This window comes from Echinops telfairi, unplaced genomic scaffold (genome assembly GCF_000313985.2).
Source record: "Echinops telfairi isolate 266 unplaced genomic scaffold, ASM31398v2 ScPeMD7_7463;HRSCAF=8501, whole genome shotgun sequence".
NCBI classification, from domain to species: domain Eukaryota; kingdom Metazoa; phylum Chordata; class Mammalia; order Afrosoricida; family Tenrecidae; genus Echinops; species Echinops telfairi.
The window spans coordinates 8,568,629-8,588,864 of record NW_022111363.1 but is presented as its reverse complement, the minus strand read 5'-3'; the positions used below and the strand labels follow the sequence as shown (position 1 = coordinate 8,588,864).

Below are 20,236 nucleotides of genomic sequence, written 5' to 3'. Positions count from 1 at the left end.
TAGTGTCTTTGGGATTCTCTGGACTTGTGTACAGGACCAAAGGGACTTTGCATCAATTACCTTGTCCTAGAGAAGAAGCTGCCTAGCGGGTGTCACATGCTCTTTAAGGTGACACAAACACACAGCTAAATGGAAACCATTTAGGAAATCAAGAGGTGATCAGTAGCCATCAGTATTGACAAGGAAACAGTTATGTTAAGTCAACCCCAGTTGCTCCCGGGGGTCCGTAGACCAATAAATTACAGGATCGCCAGGCGCCCTCTCTCATTGCCGTTGAGTCGATGCTGAGTCACAGCGACCCCTGTGGGTTTCCGAGACTGTCACTGTATTTTTGTCTTTGTTTTTGTCTTCACACGAGAACACTGACTGTACAGCTAAGCATAGCGATCCTTGAGATGCACTGACGCTGCAACAGCTGCCCTCCTGGGTTCAGTTGGTTCTTCACGGAGTCCATGCCTGAAGCTCCGGGAGACAACTTTGAGGCATCTCATTCGTGGCCTTTCATCTTTTAGCCTTGGCACTCCAGGTATACTTTCTCATGCACTTGGCAGGGGAGCCACATTTGCTGCAGGTCGACTTCTGGAGATGGAGCCACAGCGGCTGCACAAGGTACGTGGTCTTATTGCGACGCTTTCCGAAAGATGACATTCCCTTGGTCATCTTGCTTCTGCGGCCCAGATCAAAGAGGCCGGAAGAGAAGACACTTCCACTATTTTACTCTCCAGCCTGTAACTGTTGATGGCCCAGTCTTTCTCCTGAGGAGCTGCTGCTGGTTTTGAACTGCCCACCATGCAGACTACAGCCCAACATGTAACCATGACACCGCCAGGCATCATAAAACTGGACTATACCGGGGCATGTGACAAATCTCTGAGCATACTTCTGGGAGTGAAAGGAGGAAGTGTAATTTGATTTGTAGATAAGCAATAGCCTCTTGAGAAACAGCCCCAGGGCAATGCCTAGGGAGACTTAGAGTCATCAGCCACAAGGAGTCCTTGTCTCTTATATGAAGGAGTACCCCCCAAAACAGTATTTTTTAAAAGCTATTTTTTTAAAAAACTTTTTACAAACAACCTTATCACCTTTAAAGTATTCTCCATTAAATTTAATATATTTGTCAAATCTGCAATTCCATTCTTAGAAACAGTTTTCAAACTCATCTGTTTGGATAGCTGACAGCACCTCCCCAGTTTTTTTCTTCACCTCTTCTACATCATCAAAACATTGTCCTTTCATGTTCCTCTTCATTCAAGGAAACAAAAAGAAGTTATATGGAGCGAGGTCAGGTGAGTAAGGTGCAGACATTTCACATTTTTTGAAAGGATAAAACCACTTGTACATTTGAGTTTTTCCCATATCACTGTCCTTGTAAACTGTGTTCAACATTACAATAGTTTCTACAGCATTTTTCCCTAGCAGGAAAGAAAATTTCACAGCCACACACGGTTTTCTTAAATTGGCCATCACAAAAAATGAGGTCTGAGCCAAACTGCTTTTACGAAAAAAATTCACTGTGACCACAGAGAACCTTCCAGACGATGTCACTGGGTGCACTAACTCAGAGCAAGTTGTTCTATGCTCAGCCTAGTGGTAAAAATGTGTACTACAAAAATATCTGCTCTGCCCAGCGCAATTCTGGTTTTTTTTTGGGGGGTACCCCCTTCTATTCTCTTGTTGTGCTCACCAAGAAGCTCCGTCCTCTTCCACATCTTGCTAATAAATTTGAATGAAGCGTGACTCATCTGATTTGCCAAGGCAACAAAATCTGGGAGCACAATTAGTGCTTCTGAGTCAAAAACCCTAAGAGGCGCTCAGACACTAAAAGCCTGTGCTGAAATTTGGGAGATGAAAGACCGTAGAGATACATGTAGAGTAATGGGCAGGATTGTTTTTTTGCTTTGTTTTGTTTTGTTTTGTTAATTAAGGTCTCTGACATCACAGGAATTCATGCAAGAATAAAAAGCCTCGGTTCAACCACAGCTGCAGCCAGCATACAACCCTGGATGAGAGCTTTAAGAGACACCGGCAAGTGAAAGAGAAACAAGAAGCCAAGAAACTGCAGGTGTGTAGGCTGGGAAAGAGGAGGCTTGCAGAAGTGAGTTAGCAGCTCTCTCAGATCTGAGAAGGGCCAGCCAGGAGGAGCTGGTGTAGAAGGGCATTTAGAGACAGCCCAGAGGTCAGAACTAGGACAAGTGAGATGCTCCAGAACAATACCCGTTTGTCTACAAAGGTCGACTTTCACATTTGAGAGTAGGGAACTTACCTCTGGCTTGGGAAGGGTTCACTGCCAGACTATTTTATTGTGGGGTAACACTGTCAGAAGTGTTGTGGAGAGCAAGTTTCCCTTGGATGAGAAGAGCCTTTCTAACTCCGAGGCTATGAGTCTCACAGCTCCTCATTTTCGGTCACCAGGGCTTACAAAATCCAAGTAGTGGTTTACAGTCGGCACCGAAAAGAAGCAGAAAAATAAACAGTATGGGAAATGGATCACGCCCAATAAGCTTAGTATAATACTATCATAAGGTTTGTACTTCAGATACATATGTGTGCACACATTTGTATATTTTTTTGTTACACAGCCGTCCCTGTTCCTGTCAACAGCTATTCAATTCCATTCTTTCAGCTGCATCGGGCCCAAACCTTGGAATTAGTCCATGACACCTTTCTTTCATATCCCAGAGCCAATTCATCAGAACATTCTGAGGTGGAGATTCACTAGATGCTCACCAAACTTGTTTCTTCTTCCTGAGCATGTTACAGGCCGGGAGGGTGGTCGTGTGACTGAGTTCAGCCCAGACGATGTGGTGGTCTGGACTACTACAGCCTCCCCTGCATGATCCTTAGTTCTCTTTCCCCATCTGCCAGCTAAGTGGAAAGAATTGCAAGCCCCGGGAGGAGAGGGGATCCGTAAGGTGGAAGGGTGTTGGGTCCTGGATGACAAATTGGATTGTGACACAAAGGAAAATGAAATGTTTACTGGATTAGAACACTGTGGATCCAGGGATTATCTAGTGTTACCCTAAAAGGAGTCCTGCTGGCTCTGGCTGTAAAAACACATCCAGAATCTGACCACTTCTTACGTCTGTGGTTGATCCAAGCCAACATCATCTCCCCCCTTTACTATAGATAAAGACCTGGTTCTCCCTACTTTGGTATTTGAGAGGGCTTCCAAAAGTTTGAGGGAAATGGAAGAGGTAATGGGAGTTTTCCACAAACTTTTGGAAACACCCTCATACGCCTCACTGTTCTCAACAAAGGAAACCCCAGGATGATGCAAATTGTTAATGTTACGAGCTGTTAAATGAAAGGCTGAAGGTTAAGGCCCACCCAGAGGTGCCCGGATGAAAAACCTGGTGATCTACTTCTGAAATAGCGGTCACTGAAAACCAGATGGAGCGCAGTTCCTCTCTGACCACATGGGGGTTGCTATTGGTCAGAATCAACTCCAGAGCAAGTGGGCTTTTTTAGATTCTCAATAAGAGTAAGGCAAACTGGTCTATCCATTTTTATACTCAAATCCTGTTAATGATTATTAAGAACAAAAACACATACTCACCAGAAAGGGTACACTTACCATGTAGAGCTAGATCCTTGAGTATCGATAAAACGATTATGTTGGATAGCATTTGGTTCATCAGTGTTTGGATGGTGGGGGAGGGGATAGAAAACAAGACTGGCCATGTGATCATAGTTGAAGCTGGGTGACAAGTATACAGGGTTCACTATGGGGGTCTACTTTCACCTTTTCTTTCTTTCTTCTTTTTTTTTATATGACTAAAGGTTTCCATTTGACTCAGAATAAAAACAAAAACAAAAACCTTTATAGTGTCAACAAGGTTTAATACAGTCTTGCCCCTTCCACTCCTATTACTTCTATAACCTCCTTTCCCATGAAGCCTCTCTCCCTCATTCTTGGCTATTTGTTGAGTTCATTAGGCACATTCCACCTTAACTCATGGTCCCTGAGTCAGTTCTGACTCACAATGGCGCTATAGGACAGGATAGAACTGCCCCTGTGGGTTTCCAAGGCTTTACTCTATGAGAGTAAAAAGCCTCATCTTTCTCCCACGGAGCAGTGGGTGGTTTCAAAGGACTGACCTTGCAGTTAGCAGGCCAACACTGGCCACCAGGATTCCTAGCTTCTTGCCTAAAAGTTTTGCAATGGCTGGTTGGAGTTGTCCCCAGCCGGCTAGGCCACTGGGCTCAGCCAGGTGTGTTCCCACCAGCCCATTCCCAACTGCAGTCCACCCTCTTCCCCTGTCCTCAGGAACTCCCAGTCCTGATATTTCTCACATGCATGTTCTTACAAATACTATATAGTCGCTTAGTCTGTGTTCATTGTTTGGCTTTCTCTTGTCACTAGAATTTACATTTCCAGAAGGGCAGGGAGTTTTTGTTTTAGGGAATTTTTGTTCAGTGGTGGAAACAATGCCTGGCATACAATAAGCACCCAGTCCCCCAAAGTCGAATGAATGTAGAAAGTTTTAGAACTACTTACAGGCCTGAGGCAGGGGAGGGGGCAGAAGTCCTTGACTTTGGGCCTCGCCTTTTCTTCAGTAGCGAATGTAGCTGGGCCCCATTGGCTCCCACTCCACTCTCTTTCACTAAACAAGAAATCTAGGGCACCTGATTTCTGAGGAGGAGTGAAGAATTTATACATAGCTCCTTGGAATTACTGCCCACCTCCCCAGCCTTCAGGAGAGATTTCATAACTTAGATTTGGGATATCTAAATCTACCCCCAGCTGCTCTGTAAGAGGAAGGCTGTCTACTCCAGTAACACAGGGCAATTCTACCCTGTCCTGTTTCGCAGCAATGGCTTGGAATCGACTGAATGGCAGTGAGTTTTTCAGAAGGCCAACTCGTTAGATCGTGCGATATCCCAACACCCTGAACCAAACTCATGACAGAGGACGCTCCCTGAAAAACGTCACATAACTGGGACCTTGTCATCCAGCAGTTTTAGGAAACTTTAGGCTTTGTCAAAAACACCTAATTTTTAAAAAGAAAATGTTCTAAAACCAATTGTGGTGTTGATGGTACAACTCTTCTTGATGTGGTTGAACTATCTATCTGACGTGTGAATTACATGCCAATAAATTTTAAAAACTGAAATCTGAATAAAATAAAGCAATATAAAATTAAAAAGAGTTGTTACAAAGCAAATGTCCAGAATCAGGTCTAGGATAAGGTAAAATGTGAGCATCAAAACCGGTTTAGAAAGACTGCTTTGTGCCTAGGGTTTTTGTGAGACAATACGCAATTGGCACATTACCCTGTCCTGCATTTACTGGGATCCCTCCTCCCACCACCTAAGAATTTACCCCATCCACATCTTCATTTATCTGAGCTATAAGCAAACTACGAATCTGAACCAATCTACTTATGTGAGCCAGGTTTCTTATGATCAGAAAACTATCGGGGGGTGGGTGGGTGGGGGGGAGTGTGTGCATTCCACTCAGTACTTTGCAATGAGAAATGAAATCGTAGGAAAGCAAATAAACAATGGAATCAACCCCACGAATGATGAGGAATCGTTTCCTTAAGTAAAACTGTATCTGAAAGCGTGGGAAAGGGATTATCCACATCTCCAATGCTATTAACTGAAGAAAATACTGTTTGATCTACACCTGAGGGACTGTTCACCAAATCGACACGACCTTTCCTGAGCTAAGTCCAGAACACAACATGATGATCAAATGGGCAGGCACTTGCCTTGCGTTTCCACAAGTCAGGCCTGCACGGTTTACAGTGCTCCTAGGCTTGAGCAAAGAGTGCCATCTGGAGGATTTCTGCCGGAGACAAGAGTGGCCGTGGAACCGGTCACCAAGTCAGGATCCACATAGGAACACCCACTACCAAGTCACCCAGGGAGCCTGCTGGCGGTAGTGGATTACACACGGGGCTGCTAACCGCAGTCAGCAATTCAAAGCCACCAGCTGCTCCACTGGACAAACGGGCTTCCTGCTCATTACCAGCGCCAGAAGTCCTTCCGGGCAGTTCTACTCTGTCCTGGGGTCAGTGAGTCACAATCAACTGGATGGCAGTGAGTGGCCAAGACACCTCATGGACTTATGCCGCTTGCTGATAAATAATTAAAAATGAATGAACTTTTACTTCTTTTTTTAATAATAATCTTGGGAGACTGTACTTGAATTTCGTTTCCCAAGTCATTTGTATAGTTTGGGAAAGTGTTTTTCAGAGTCCACAGATTCACTGAGTCCTGTCTCTTGCAGTTCCCTGCCTCCCATATCAGCATGCTCCTTCTATGAGAAAACGGCTCTCCTCCCCTCCTAACTTAGGGTCCCAGAGGTGGTACCCCCAAGGTTTCCATAAGGGACTTCAATGCTGCCCCATCTAATGCCCCGTGTGTTCAAATAGATGATCTGCTGAATCATCAGCTGTTGTCTTGACTAGCAAAGATAGTGTCTGCTGTTCGTTGGGCCAGGGCTTCCAACCCGTTCCCCGGGGGGCCGTTCTTGGGGGTTTGGGGTTGCCCACCTTCAAAGGGGGGTTACGGCGCTCTCTGGTTAATGGAGGGGGGAAGCAGCAGCGAGTGTGCTTGTCAGTCATAAGGGGTCCCTCCCCCAAATTGCTGTTGATCAAGCGGCAGGAATAGCCGCTATGAACAAAGGAAACCTGCTCTTCTGTTACCATCCGGTATGTATCTGCTGCCCTTACTTCCCCTCTCAACTGCTGGCAAAAGAATGCTAACTGAAGCTGAGCCAAATCCCCCAACAGACTACTTTCTTCACTAGTGAAAACGGCCCCTCCTTCCCTGGACAACCTCTTTATACTCAAAAAAGCAACGTTTGGTCCAAACAATTCTTGTTTCTGAGTTCTCATAGGGCAGGCTGAAGAGACAAAAGGGTTATCCTTCACAACAGCTGGTTTCTGTTATAAAGGGAAAACCAGTCTTCTTTTTCCTTATTAGTTCTCTAGGACATCTTAACAGGGAAAGAGAAGCCAAGCAAGCAGAATGACTTGATTAAAGAGGCTGCGGCAGAACGAAGGAGATGGCGAAGGCAAAGCAGCACGTGTACAAGGAAAAGCAATGTTGTGTGTGTGTGTGTGTGTCTGTGTGGGTGCGCGCGCGCGATTAGGAAGTGGGCACACTTCACTGAAGACCTCCTCTGGCTGGCCCCTGCTCAAAGGCACATGAAGATCACACCCCATGCCTTCTATTTGAGAGGAAACAGTGTGCTAGTATAAGGAGTGTATCTCATCCTAAAGCTAGCAGAGAACCTTTAACATTCCTTCGTGTGAGAAATGGGTGCTACATTCAAGTGTGGGGAAGAAACTACACAGTGGCCGGATATCAGAAAGACTAGCATCTGGGGTCTTCAAGGCTTGTTTTCAAACAAGCAGCTGAGTGTGACATCAACTAAGCCCACGTGGAAGCAGCACACCAGCCTGCATGATCCAAGGATTGTAAATAATAGAATCCAAATCCGAAGGAGGGAATGATATCACAGCTTAAATTGTGAATGGATGACAGTGGAAGCCCAAAACACATTTTCAGATTTTACTTTTAGAATAAGACTGATGATTTCCCTCTAACCATAATCAAAGGATGGCAATAGTCTGGTTATCACAGTCTTGTAAAGATGATTATAGAGATTAAAGTGAAAAATCTCACTTGAAGGATTAAAACCTTATCATGTGATCTCCCTTTTGACACACTGAGTTTGCTCTGGTTTTTAATATTTTGTTTTCTTTCAAGCTAGGGTTTCCCTCTACTTGATTTTATTATTGTTGGTAGCATGAACTAGTTATGCATTCTTTAATGCTTTTTTAGTGTATGAAACCCAAGATGCGTGGCTCTAGACAGAGACGGTAACTATGAAGGGTTCTTGGGGGATATGGCAGTGGAGGTTAGGGGATAATGGAGAGCTGATCATAAGGAGCACAAGAAAATGTTTTTTAAATGATTGTGGTAGCAACTGTACAATACTTATTGATATGACTGAACTACTGAATGATGTCTAGATTATATCCTAATAAAATGGTTTCTAAAAACCCAAAAACATTTCTTCAAAGGCTGTGAAGTTAAACACACAGAAAGCTGAGCTGAAGGATGGGCTCAGCACCCAATAAAGGATTGGGCTGCAGACCCCAAGGTAGCATCTCCTGGTACTTCCAAGGGGGCTTCAGAAAAGTCCATAGAAGATGGACAGAAAAGATACGGGCATTTTCCCATGAGCTCTTTGAAGCCTCCAAGTATCATCTGGGAGAACATTGGCAATTTCAAACCTTTGCCATTTGACAAGGTACAGAAACAATGGGGTTTGGGAAGGGAAAACATCAGAAGAAAAGCAAAATTGGTTTTAGTTGAAATAGCCCCCAAAGAGGCCAAAAATGTGTACTTCAAATCCAAGGAGTTCTGAGAATGCTGAGGACCTATTGGGTAGTGTTATGAAGAAAGGCGATGACAAGTCAAAGTGTCTTCTGTGGAGTCATGTGCGTTCATAAAAAGGACGCCGTGATAGACACAAAATGTGTTAGAGGGCAAATAAGAAAGGTCTCAATGCTCCCGTGTTACTGAAGACACTTGTCCCTTAGCTCTGGAAAGCAGTATTTATTAGAAAGAACTATTAAAGGAAGTCTTCCTGCAAATCAAACGGTTCTCCTACCACCACCACCACCACCACACACACACACACACACACAAATATTTCATGTTTATGCTTACAACTTGTTTAGCCTAACTCTAGGACTCTCCTGGATTCCTTGGTCCAAGGTCCTGAAAGCAGTATGAAACACTGCTGCTGCCCGAGTTCCTTAGTGAGGGAAGGTGGCTCGAGGGTGAAAAAATTGAGGTGCTTCGCTCCATGTCTTATCTCTAGCCCCCAGTTCTCCCACAAAGCCTCATAACAGGCAAAGAGGTACGGTGTTCTTCAATAAAGTCACACTAGTGTGATATATTGGTTGAGCCAAAACCAATGGGTGATTCCAAAGAGTCTTTGGAGTCATGCCGAGAGGAATCCACGTGGTTGAAACCTGGCTTTCTCAGGTGGATCTATTTAATCTTAGCAAGGGCAGCTGCTCTTCTTTCTGTGTTCTGGAACAAGGAGCGGATTAAAGCTTTCACTTCACTCGGGGAGAATGCAGCTGCCAGGGGACCTTTTCCATCTGCCCACCTGCAAAGCCAAAGACAAAACGTTACTTCTGAGTGTCTGAAGTACAGGCAAGATTCAAAAACTGGCTGTTCGATTTATGTTTAATGGTAATAGGGTGTCAGGCATCGTGGTTCCTCATGAGCTTTGACCCCATCTCTTCACTGGCTGCACTGGTGGTTTCTCATGAGCTTTGACCCTATCTCTTCACTGGCTGCACTGGTACCGACAGACTGAGCGAAGACGAGGTTGGTAAGATGAGACTGCTCTCCCTCAGTCCCCATTCGCTAAGACCTCAGTGAACTTCCTAATTATCACCACAGCCTCACACTCTAGAACCACTTTAAAAATGGAACCACAGGCAACACATGCAGCTGACAAAGGACTAGACTAAAGGACATACACCATTCCATAAATCACTATTGAACCCACAGTGGGATCAAGGGCAAAAATATGAATAAGCATTTTTGCAAAAGAAGAAACACAAACGACCAATGGAAAAAATGTCAGCCTCATTAGAATATGAAGAAATACAAAGTTAAAAGGACAAGCTACTCTTTCTTATCAACCACATGAGCAAAAAGATATCTGTTACAATGCTTTCAAATGCACCCCTAGGCTAGCTAGCTAATACAACTGGGCATCTGTAGTACATCAAGCTAGACCATGAAGACAGGAAGCTGTCGGCATGGTGATGGGCCTTAAAGGCCTGTTCAAAACAGAATGAACTTTCCGCAACATATACAAGGGGGCTTTAAAAAACTGGTGGGAAGACGGAGTTAATAAAAGTTTTCCATGGTTTTCTCCCACTTCTCATTGTGAATAGGGTGAAGGTTTCCAGAGCAGATCGCTTTTCCAATGAACAGTGCACACACGCTGTGTCTCGGGTCACTGAGTGCCATCCTCAATGTACCATCACTGTTCCACCTCCGCCCTGTGCTTTGCATTTCCAATCCTCTTTCCAAATCCTTGGGAACTTTGTTCTTGGGTAAGCACTGCCTGTTTGATCTTCAATGGTTACTCTAAGGCAGGGGTCCTCAAGCTTTTTAAACAGGGGGCCAGTTCACTGTCCCTCAGACCTGTTGGAGGGCCGGACGATAGTTTTAAAAAAAACTATGAACAAATTCCTATGCACACTGCACATATCTTATTTTGAAGTAAAAAAACAAACGGGGCAAAAACACCCGGCAGGCCGGATAAATGACCTCAGCGGGCAGTATGTGGCCCTCGGGCAGTAGTTTGAGGATCCCTGCTCTAAGAGTATGCGCCTCCCTCATGACACTGTTCCCCTTATAGACCTGTCTGTCGTTCGGCTGAAAATTCCACCAGCTTTTTCCATGAGCTCCAGTGAGGGTGTGCCTGCCCTCCCCCAGGTAAACACACTCATCAATAAACCACAGGCCCAATCACCAGTGGTGGTTAAGGTGAAACACTACCCACACATTGAAGAAAAAGGCAAACTTTTCTAGGGGAGTCATGTGGACCCTCTAAAGCCATTCACTCTGCAGAAAAACTGCCGGCCGTGAACATTTCTCGTGCAGACACGCTAACTTCTCAGTAAGCGCGTCAAAACCAGTCTTAGAAAGTGGGCAGCCATTTCCAGCTTGGGGTCAAAAAGTGTGTGCTTCTCACACATGCCAACTCATTTAGTCTGTGGGCCAAAAGAGGTTTGATGACATCATAGCACGAAACAAGTCTTTATGTTCTTCACTGTAAGAAAACAGTCATGAGGCCTCCAGGAGGGCAGACCAAGCAAAGGCCCCCAACTACTGCTGCTTAAGAAGAAGCCTTTTCCTGAGTAACAACAGTAAGCAACTGAGGGAGCATGGCTACCGACAGCACCACACCTCCCTGGTGGCTGTGGCGAGAGGGTTGCCATGATGGGCTGCATACACACCGGTCTGTAATTTCTTGCAGGTTGGCTTGGAGCATCATCATGAGCTCTTTGAAAGGCATCCATTTTGGCACGTAGACAGGAACCTCTTCCTGATATTTCTTGTTCTTGCTTTCTTCAGCTAGAGGTGCAAACACTTGGGGTCCTTCGTCCATCAAGGTTTTACATAAGCAATACAATCGCTCACCGTCTTCAGTAGAGATGTCCTGGTTTTGCACAAAGGAAACACAGCACAAGAGAGAGAGGCCAGCTGAGTGGCAGGGAAAGTGGACCTCAGGCACATGCTGCCGGTGCTTCATGTGAAGCAATACACTTTCCAAACAGTTCCGCACACCTTTCTAGACACTGGAATTCATCAGCTCTCTGACAATCGATCTCCTGAAAGCTACACAGACACAAAGCATGTCCCAACCGATTGTCAGCAATGTAAGAAAGGTCTGCGTGAAAGAGCCCGTGGCACAGTAGAATGTGGCACAGCTTGCTACAGAGCAGGGGGTATTTTTACAAATAAGGGTGTGGGCAATCTCTGCTTTACAGGCATCGGCTGGCAGAGTCCAGAGACTTTTCTGTAGGATCACACATACAAGTGGGTTTCAAAAATTCACAAAACAATGGGATTACAAAAAGAATTTTCCCACAAGCTTTGCGAAGTCCCTAGAATAGTCCCGAGGGCAGCAGTGTGGGGAAAGAGCAGCCCCACACAAAGCTGCCTCCATTTTGGTAAGTTAGGTCACTGCACTTGCTTGCAAAGTAAATGTAAATACAATAATAATTTATAAATTATCAAGGGTGCATGGGGGAGGGGGCAGAGGAAGGGAGGGGGAGGGGGGAAAAGGAAAATGAGCTGATTCCGGGAACCCAAGAGGAAAGCGAATTTTGGGAATAATGAGGGCAACAAATGTATAGATGTGCTTTACACAATTGATCTATGTATTGTGATGAATTGTATGAGCCTCAATAAATTGATTTAAAAAAAAAAAGTAAATGACTGATGTTATGCTTTGTGTCTCAGGCCCACGGCCCAGTTTCCAACCTCTTCGTTCAAAATTTACGAAGGTGCTAGGCCAAGAAGCAAGACAGTTGGCGCTGCTTTCTTACATAGGTTTAAAAGGTAGAGACTGTCGCGTTTCCAACAAGATAGAGTGAGAACAAAAGGGGGAGATGGACACAACGAGGCAGTCAGGCAGACGTGAAGCGTGCTGCCCAGCTCCTGTCGTTTGTTGAGCCTGACGAATGAGACGTTCATCTGCAGTCGGGAGGAGGAATCTGAGGCCCCTTACCTCGAGGGCAGTGATTCTGGCAATGGTCTCGGAAAGTGCCGTATTGAGTAAAGTCCCCATGGCCTTGCAGTAGATATTCACTGGGAGGACATCCTGCCACACAACCCCAAGTCTCTTTAGCTGGTGCAGGACCTGTCGTCACAAGAAGCAGCCACTTATGTTGGAAAGTGAATTGATGAACTTGTATAGTCCAGATTCACATTTATCATTTGTTTGTGTCTTGGCAGAAGGGCTCTCTTAGTATCAACAAGCAATCAAGAGTATCGGATTTTTTCACCAATAACCTATGTATGCTATAGGAAGGGGCTTCAAAAAGTTCATGGAAAAATAGACTTCAAAGACAATGGAATATTATTTCCACAAACTTTTTGAAGGCCCCTCATCCACTTTTTTGCAAGACATCCAGCCCCTTCCCACTAGGTTGGCCTTCTACGAGCACTGTGGGCATGACAGGTGGGTGTCCCTTCGTTTGTGGGTACGTTCTATGCAGAAGAACATGCATACACTTCTTGACTACCTATTACTGACTGATACCCCTTGGCTAGCTGAAAACGAGACTCATCTTGCGGACAGAAAAACTGCAATGAGAAGATCAAGGAAGAAAACTCATGTTTCAGATTCCCCAGGGGCATATTATTTGCTATGACAAACTTCCCAGATAACTACACACACGATCAGGCACATGGAAGGGTGGCTTCTGTTGACCTGGGGGGTGGGGGAAAGGGTGGTCTTAAACATGACAGGAAAAGGCATTCCGTTTTCCAGTGGGGGTGGGGTGGACTCATCTGAGCTGCTTTTTTTACACAGTCTTTATTGCTTTGAAAAGAAACCAAGAGGGGCATCCAAGGATATAGCACAAATTCCAGAGCTCACAACAGCCTCCCACCTGCCGGATCGCTCTGCTTGCTGCAGAATAATTCTCTTCATCGTCCATGTTTATAAAGTTCCTAGCACTTGACAGTCTCTCCAGAAGTTCTCCTTTCTGGGCCCGCATTTGAGCCAAAAAGCACTCTGTCCCTAGATGGGAAAAGAGAATAAAGAATTCTAAAGGCAGCTCAATCGCACAGTACAGACTAGAATGGGAGGGGAGACGAGCAAAACCAGGCAGCTGAAAAAAGCAACTGCTAGAGAGCATCATCCACCTGCCCTCCACCCCCCTCACAATGACCAAGAACTCCCTCCCCAGAGTCAGGATCGGCTGAGAACCATTTCATCTGCAGAAACAGCAGCTACTGATTAATCCATTATGTGTGCACCACCTAAGGAAACAGTGAGGAGCTGAAAAGCTCAGTGAACCATTGAGATTCTCTGCTTTTCTCAGCCTATCATTCCAGGACACACATTACTTGCCCCACAGTTCTGTTTTGATTTTTTTTTTTTTTTTTTTTTTAATCATCCCAGGGGACGCTGAGGAAGGGAGAGGATTGCTACCTTGGGCTTTTGTAAGAGAACCAGCACCGACAGAAGGGTAGTCAGTCTCACTAGCAAAGAGGGCAGAATCGTCATGATATATATCCTATGTTTGCACTCTAGCCTAACTGACCAGGTGGATTCACAGCATACCAGCAATGCATACAGAACTCTTGACGTACAGGAATCGTGTCAGCAACAAGTGCTGCCTCCACAAAGGCTGCACTCACGTTACAGAGGGCCTTAGCCAGGACACTTACAAACCCAACGCCCTGCCACTCTGGTATCACTCAGGACCACCATATCTCTCACCTCCTCAATCATAAATAGCAGAGACATGAGGCTGAGAGGTAACAGTTACCGAGTCTCCTGAAGCCAGGGACAAGATCCACAAACGTAGAAGTGCCATCACAAAGAACGGGGGCGAGCCGTAAAGTGAACTGGTGCCCAAGGGTCAGCAGGTGGTGAGCAATATACATACAGTTGTTGTGGTGAATGGCAGCCAACTGGGGCAGTTTTTGAAGGTTCTCTCTACGTCAGGAAGGTGGGCAAAAAAGGAAAGAAGCTGCCGGTTATTGAAGCTGGGACTGAGGGAAAGTCACTACTTCCCAAATGCATTTCTAGGTTTGAATCCTATACTGGTGTAATTAACCAGATAAAATCTCCACACTCCCCTGGCCAGTCAGTCAGAGGGAGGCTGTTCTGCTGGAACATGGCCTCAGCCTAACCCTAGAAAACAATCTCAGGGACCAACAAAGAAAGAAAAAGCAAGGGGATTGAAATGCTCCCCTGGGTTCTCTCTGTAGCCTGAACACCTAGGACAGCTGTACATATTAACTTCGAAATGTAACCCTGCTTTCTGTCTGTAGAAATGCACATTCACGTCCCCTTTCTCCAAACCCCTGTTCCACTCTATGATGAAGCACTTAGAATTTTAAAATATGAAAATATGGGGCTTCCCCCGAAACAAATGAAATCAGCACATCGGGGAATGAGGTCAGGACACTGCAGTTTTAAAAGTCATCCCAGGTGATCTTAATTTACACCTAAGAGTAACCACCGGAGAAGGTTCTAATTCTTCTACACATGGTAGTCTCTCTATCAGACTGGAAAGAGGTTTTGTCCTGTATTTCTGTAATACATCCACTAGCATTTGTTGACTGCCGGGCTAAGATGTACAAAGGCAGAAGGCGCCAGCGGTCGAAGATCATTGTTCTTATTCCTGGCCACACAGCAGAAACATTTTGGGGCTTGAAAAAAAATACCCAATGGCTGGGTTTTACAACTGATCTCTAGTCCCAAATCTCCAGGGGAGTCTAAACAAAGACATATTTTTAAGTCCAATAAGGTGAGAACCATAATCTAGAACAGTGGTTCTCAAATGTGCTCTCCGAGGAAAGGGCAGCCACGTCCCCTGGACTTTGGTTTACAACACAGGCCTCATCCCAGACCTACTGGGAAGTCTGCTTTAGCAAGGCTTCCAGGGGATTCTGAGATACACACGAGTTAGCAAACCACTGGCCCAGGCCACAGTTCAGAAGGGCCACAAAGGGGAGAGGAGAATGCAACGCCACTCTAGTGTGAAAACGGCTCCGAAGCTACCGCAGGTCCTGAGCCAACTACCTCTGAATGCCCAACGGCACAGCTGTCAGCTGGTCCTACTATGTTATCCTCATTTTCTTTACTTGAGCTAGTAGCAAGTGAAAGAAGTATTTGAAGCCACAGCAGAGAGAATACAAGTAAACATAATAAGGTTTGCAATAAATAAGCTCTCTTTTACAACAAAAACTACAGGTGGGCCTAGTTAGAAACATCTCAATTGTTCACATAGCAATAACAGACTAATTTGTTTTTCTGCTTTGTTAGCAGAGTGCTTGGTGATGGGATAGCTTTGTTGGCATGTCACTTAAAATATTTGTAAAAAGCATTCAAAGCACTAAAATTAGGATACGAGCGAGAGTCTCTAGAGGCTTAGGTTTAAAATAAAGCGTTGATAAAACGCTTTTATCAATGACACCATTGATAAAACTCATATCCTGGCGAAATAGCCACATGGCAGCCGAAAACCGTATACCCTAGCTTGTCGTGCATTCTTTCCAAAAATCGGGACTTTTTAAAAATGCCGCAGGACGCGGGAGAAATTGTTAAAAATCAGGACTGTCCTGCCAAAAACGGGATGTCTTGTCACCTTAGTTTAAAATAACTTTTCAGACTTATTGTTCGGGAAACTTTTAAAATTCAGGACTTCGTGCTAGTCTATCATTCTAGCCTAGGAGCGCGAGGACGAGTGGCTGATGACACTTGACAATCCCATGGCCGTCTCTGCGGTGCGAAGTCTGCAGGACTGTGAATGCCAACGGCAGCAATACAGAGTGACAGCCTTCTTGTTTGTCACTGAGTTAATTGTGCCAACCTGGCCGATAATCACATGTGGTGCTGGTTGAAAGGTGGAGGGATAAACGGGTGGTGAGCCTCGCCTTTCTAGTTCTCGGGTCTCTTGTTTTTTGATGGTTGTATCGGGTACAGCTGCCTTAGCAGTTCCCTGCTTCAGCTTGCAGGATTGACTTCCTACAAGACATCCCCAAGGAGAAGCCGCATGGATCTATCCCGATGCAGCCCTGGGTGCTGGAGCAGCCGTGTGGAGACCCCTGCTAGTGCTGAGATGCTTGTTCTTTCACTGACTCAGCTTTCCTCCTGCAGTCGGCATCATTGCCTCTGTTTTGTGAGGTGGAGGACTTTGTGGACTGGTGTTAGGTTAATGGGTTAATGTTGGACTTGTGGGCTTGGGCAGCATTGGGTTGGGATGTTTTCGTGATGCACACTTTCTTTACATAAAACTCTCTTATACATGAGTTGCTGTGGATTTGTTTCTCTAAAGTACCTAGACTAATACAGTCACCAAGTGAGGCAGTAGTTTGGACAGAACATAGCTCGCATCAAAAGCAGGGTGAAGTTCTTTTGAGGTTTTAACTTTGCTTCATTTACTCTACTGCAAGGTCATAGGAGCCCTAGTAGTTTATGTAATAAATGCAAATGGTCTTTAAACGTGTGCTTTTAAAAAGGCTCACGGCATTATGCTGTGAATTCTAATAACCACACCATCCTTGGTTGAGAATATAAAGGCACTGGTTTAAACTTGACTCACAAACATTTTCCACAATTATGTACAGACCCGCAACCAGTGGTGCTTACTTGTGATAGGTGGGTACAACATCATGGAACAAATGGAAGATACTCCTTACTGAGTAGAAAAGCTGAACCGCGCTAAGAGGAAAACAGATTTAACAGACAGGTTAACACTACATGGCAAATGAGGCGCAATTCAAACAAAGTGCATCTCTAACAAGACTGCTGGCCTTGGTTACAGCTAATCTGGATGGAAATATACCCTCTCCCAGTATTAACTAATTAGATTACCGTCTAACACCCTAGATCCATTAATAATTTTAAGGTCAGCGGCACTCCACGCACAGCTTTTTTTTCCACTGGATCAGTGTGCACTCCACCAGAACCCCAAGTATCCCTTCAGTAACAAATGGAGCTAAGCCTCAAGCAAATGTCACCCTCGCACTGGCGCGCTCTGCAAAGGGCACCGCATCAGTAACGGTCCTCGCTCGGTCCGTTTAGAGTCAGTCTGACTCTCGGCGCTCACCTTTACTCCTTCTTACCCCAATGCAAGGACATGAATCAACATTTCTAAGATACAATCTGGCCCGTAAGTTTTCTGCCCTTTAAATCTGACTTGAGGGCACCCAAAGATTACTTATTAAAATGTACGGAAAAAGAGCAAATACAAGGCCAGTGTTGCCTACCTCTACGTAAAGACATGTTAAACCAGGTACGTTGAGTAATTCACAGGAATTCCACAAACAATTTACAAAAATCAAGTCGTGGTTACTATACCACAAAACACCGCTCCGACTTAAATGCTAAGACACCTGATTATTTTATTCTGTACCTGCGATCTGTGGTGCTGCTTCAGGCTGAATGGTAAAGGAGAGGGTTGCCAGAGAGCTGTGCGTTTGTTTTGGAGCAGACCGGGACACCACACAGTATTTTTTATGTACTGAACACCTGCACTGATTCTTTCAGAATAAGATACCGGTTGCTTCCATGAGGATTCTGAATCACCACAGGCATTTAATATACAAAATACTGTTTAGTGTTCTATAGTCTCAAAAGATTTAAGAACTATTGCCCTGTACCCTCATGTCCCAGCCAGAACGGTCTCGTATATTCTGGGAGAATGCCTAGTGAAGAGACAGTCACCTTTAGGAAAGGGTCTTCAGAGAGTTCATGGAAACACTCCATTATTTAGAATTCGTTCTTCACAAATGTGTCGAAGCCCTCTCGTGTGTTTATTTAGCCAGAGAAGCACACACTTCTGCTGACAGGTACTTTCCTTCCTACTGATAATTAAACTGGATGGATTTATAAATGGAATCATCAATGCCCCGTAAGCAGCTGGCAGGCACATACTTCCTAGAGCAGAAGAGAACTAAAGGGGTTGTCTGTGCTGATAAGAAGAAGACACTCTGGAAGCCCATCTGAATAGGGGTGATGAAGTTCAGCCTAAACTCAACGGTTCAAACTCCCTGCATGGCGTGGATTCTGATGCAGTGATCCTATAGAGACAGAGTGTCCCTGTGGGTCCCCAAGATCCTTCTGCAGGGGAACAGTGGTTTAGAACCACAGTCCTTGTGGTTAGCAGCCCAGCAAGTAACGCGCTACACCCCCAGGGCATCTTTAACATGTATGTGGCTACAGTAAATAACAGCCAGAGACCGATGTAAATTTACATGCTGTACTGGTTTCAGAGCAGGGCAGTGTGAACTAACGGGATACAAGCCAAGGAATTCCCGCGGGTCTCCTCACTATGTGGCAGTTTAGACATGCACATCACAAACTCGTGGCTGTTTGCAGACCACTCACAGTCCTTACCATTGATCACTGCTGGTCGTGGCCTCGAGTAAAGTCTGATAGGCGAGTTCCATTAATTTCTGCACAGAGGCACTGATGCGGCACGTCGGCAAAGAAAAGGAGTGCCGGTCCAGCGAGTTGCCAGGCTCTAGACTCCCCACCTCCTCTCGCTGTGTTCTGACCACTTTCTGAATGTCTGGCTTCTTATCCTCACCAGGACTGGGCAAGTCTGGCACGCTTATCTTCGAATCAGGCGTAATCTAAGATTTAAGAACAAAAATGCATGAGCTTCAGGGAGGCCAAATGCGAGCAGAGAGGAGTAAGATGTGGCTTGCTTCCTTGAGGAGTAAGCTGTGGTTCCCCAGCGTAGTATAAAAGTCCGCACAAACGGCAGCATTTTAATGACTGCTTTATCTCGGGTGAGAGCGCAAGAAATGAGCAGACCCCTGTACTGTCCAAGTCTTCAAAGTATTCCTAATTTTCAATGAAAGAGCAAATCTGTGGGACTGAAAAAGAGACTTTCCAAAATCCCCATTCTTCAGACGAAACTATTAGATTACTACAAACCATAAAAACAAAACCCACTGCTGTCAGGTCAACTCCAAAGCACAGCAGCGGCCCCTGACAGGACCAAGGCAACTGTGCCCAGGGTTTTCGAGGCTGAAAATCTTAATGGACACAGACCGCTTTCCCCCCTCCCCCAAGGAGGACCTGGGTCCTGGGGAGTTCGAGAGTGCAGGCTGCCAACCAATAATCACTTTGTGTGCATTGTCTGTATACTAAAAACATTCCTTCTCTCCTGGACTTTTCATGGGTTGACTCTAAGAAAGGACTCATTCAGATATTCTAAGACATGAACTCATCCTTTTCCTTAAAAAAAAATTGTTTTTAATGTCTCCCTAAAATTTACACACAATGACAATTCTCACACTGAGTCAGGAGTAAATGAGAAAATACCAGGCTGCCAAGTCTGAAACCATGAGTGATATTTTCATCCTAACTTTTAAATAAGTCATTAACCTCTCTGGACCTCAATTTCTTACTGTAAAAGGCAGAAATTGGAGGACACTGATTGTCAAGTCTTGCTTCTCCTTTGAGAAGCATCAGGAGCTATGAGAAAGCGACCCATGCAGTAAGGCAGAAGCTCTCCACAGCAGACAGGGGAAACTGCACTGCTCTGCAGCCGGGACCCCGACAGGAAACCTCGGGGAACACGTCCCAAGTCTCAGGAAACCGTGTAAGTCACCACACCTGGTTTCCCCATCTGTACAAAGGTATAGCTACGTCATACAGTTGTTAGGAAGACTAAGTGAGAATAAAAATGCCAGGCACCTGAGAATCAAAAATAAGAGTCAAGATTACAACACTGATGAAGAAGTATCATTATAGAGATGCTTTGGAAAATGTCAGTACTTGTTAAAAATAGGCCCAGATACATGACTCTCAAAAGGTGACTTCATAAGAACCGAGGAATCTAAGACAGAGGAAGTACGAACTAATCAAGGTCTATGTGAGGCCAAAAGACACAACAAATATCAAAAAAAAATGCAGCTTTAGATCTTTTGAGGAAACAGTCGGTATCTGGGGGATTCTTTAGAAAGATTTAGCTAGGCACAC

At 45.1% G+C, this 20,236-nt stretch overlaps 2 protein-coding genes across 2 annotated transcripts in view; both read right to left on the bottom strand.

The window, feature by feature from the left end:
• Positions 1 to 374: 374 nt before the first annotated feature.
• Positions 375 to 784, bottom strand: LOC115873128 (60S ribosomal protein L37-like). Its single transcript, XM_045283580.1, is given in 2 exon segments — positions 375 to 495; positions 497 to 784. Coding segments are annotated over 2 exon segments (285 nt in total). The 5' UTR covers positions 661 to 784.
• A 7,778-nt stretch (positions 785 to 8,562) lies between these two features.
• Positions 8,563 to 20,236, bottom strand: part of ZW10 (zw10 kinetochore protein) — a 39,998-nt gene continuing 28,324 nt past the window's right edge. Inside the window, exons 9-15 of the mRNA XM_045283579.1 lie at positions 18,641 to 18,879; positions 16,892 to 16,963; positions 14,061 to 14,230; positions 13,176 to 13,306; positions 12,290 to 12,421; positions 11,013 to 11,215; positions 8,563 to 9,139 (exon numbers count right to left, since the gene is read on the bottom strand). Coding sequence (XP_045139514.1) covers positions 9,019 to 9,139; positions 11,013 to 11,215; positions 12,290 to 12,421; positions 13,176 to 13,306; positions 14,061 to 14,230; positions 16,892 to 16,963; positions 18,641 to 18,879 — 1,068 coding nt within the window. The 3' untranslated portion in view covers positions 8,563 to 9,018. The remainder of the gene's footprint in view (positions 9,140 to 11,012; positions 11,216 to 12,289; positions 12,422 to 13,175; positions 13,307 to 14,060; positions 14,231 to 16,891; positions 16,964 to 18,640; positions 18,880 to 20,236) is intronic.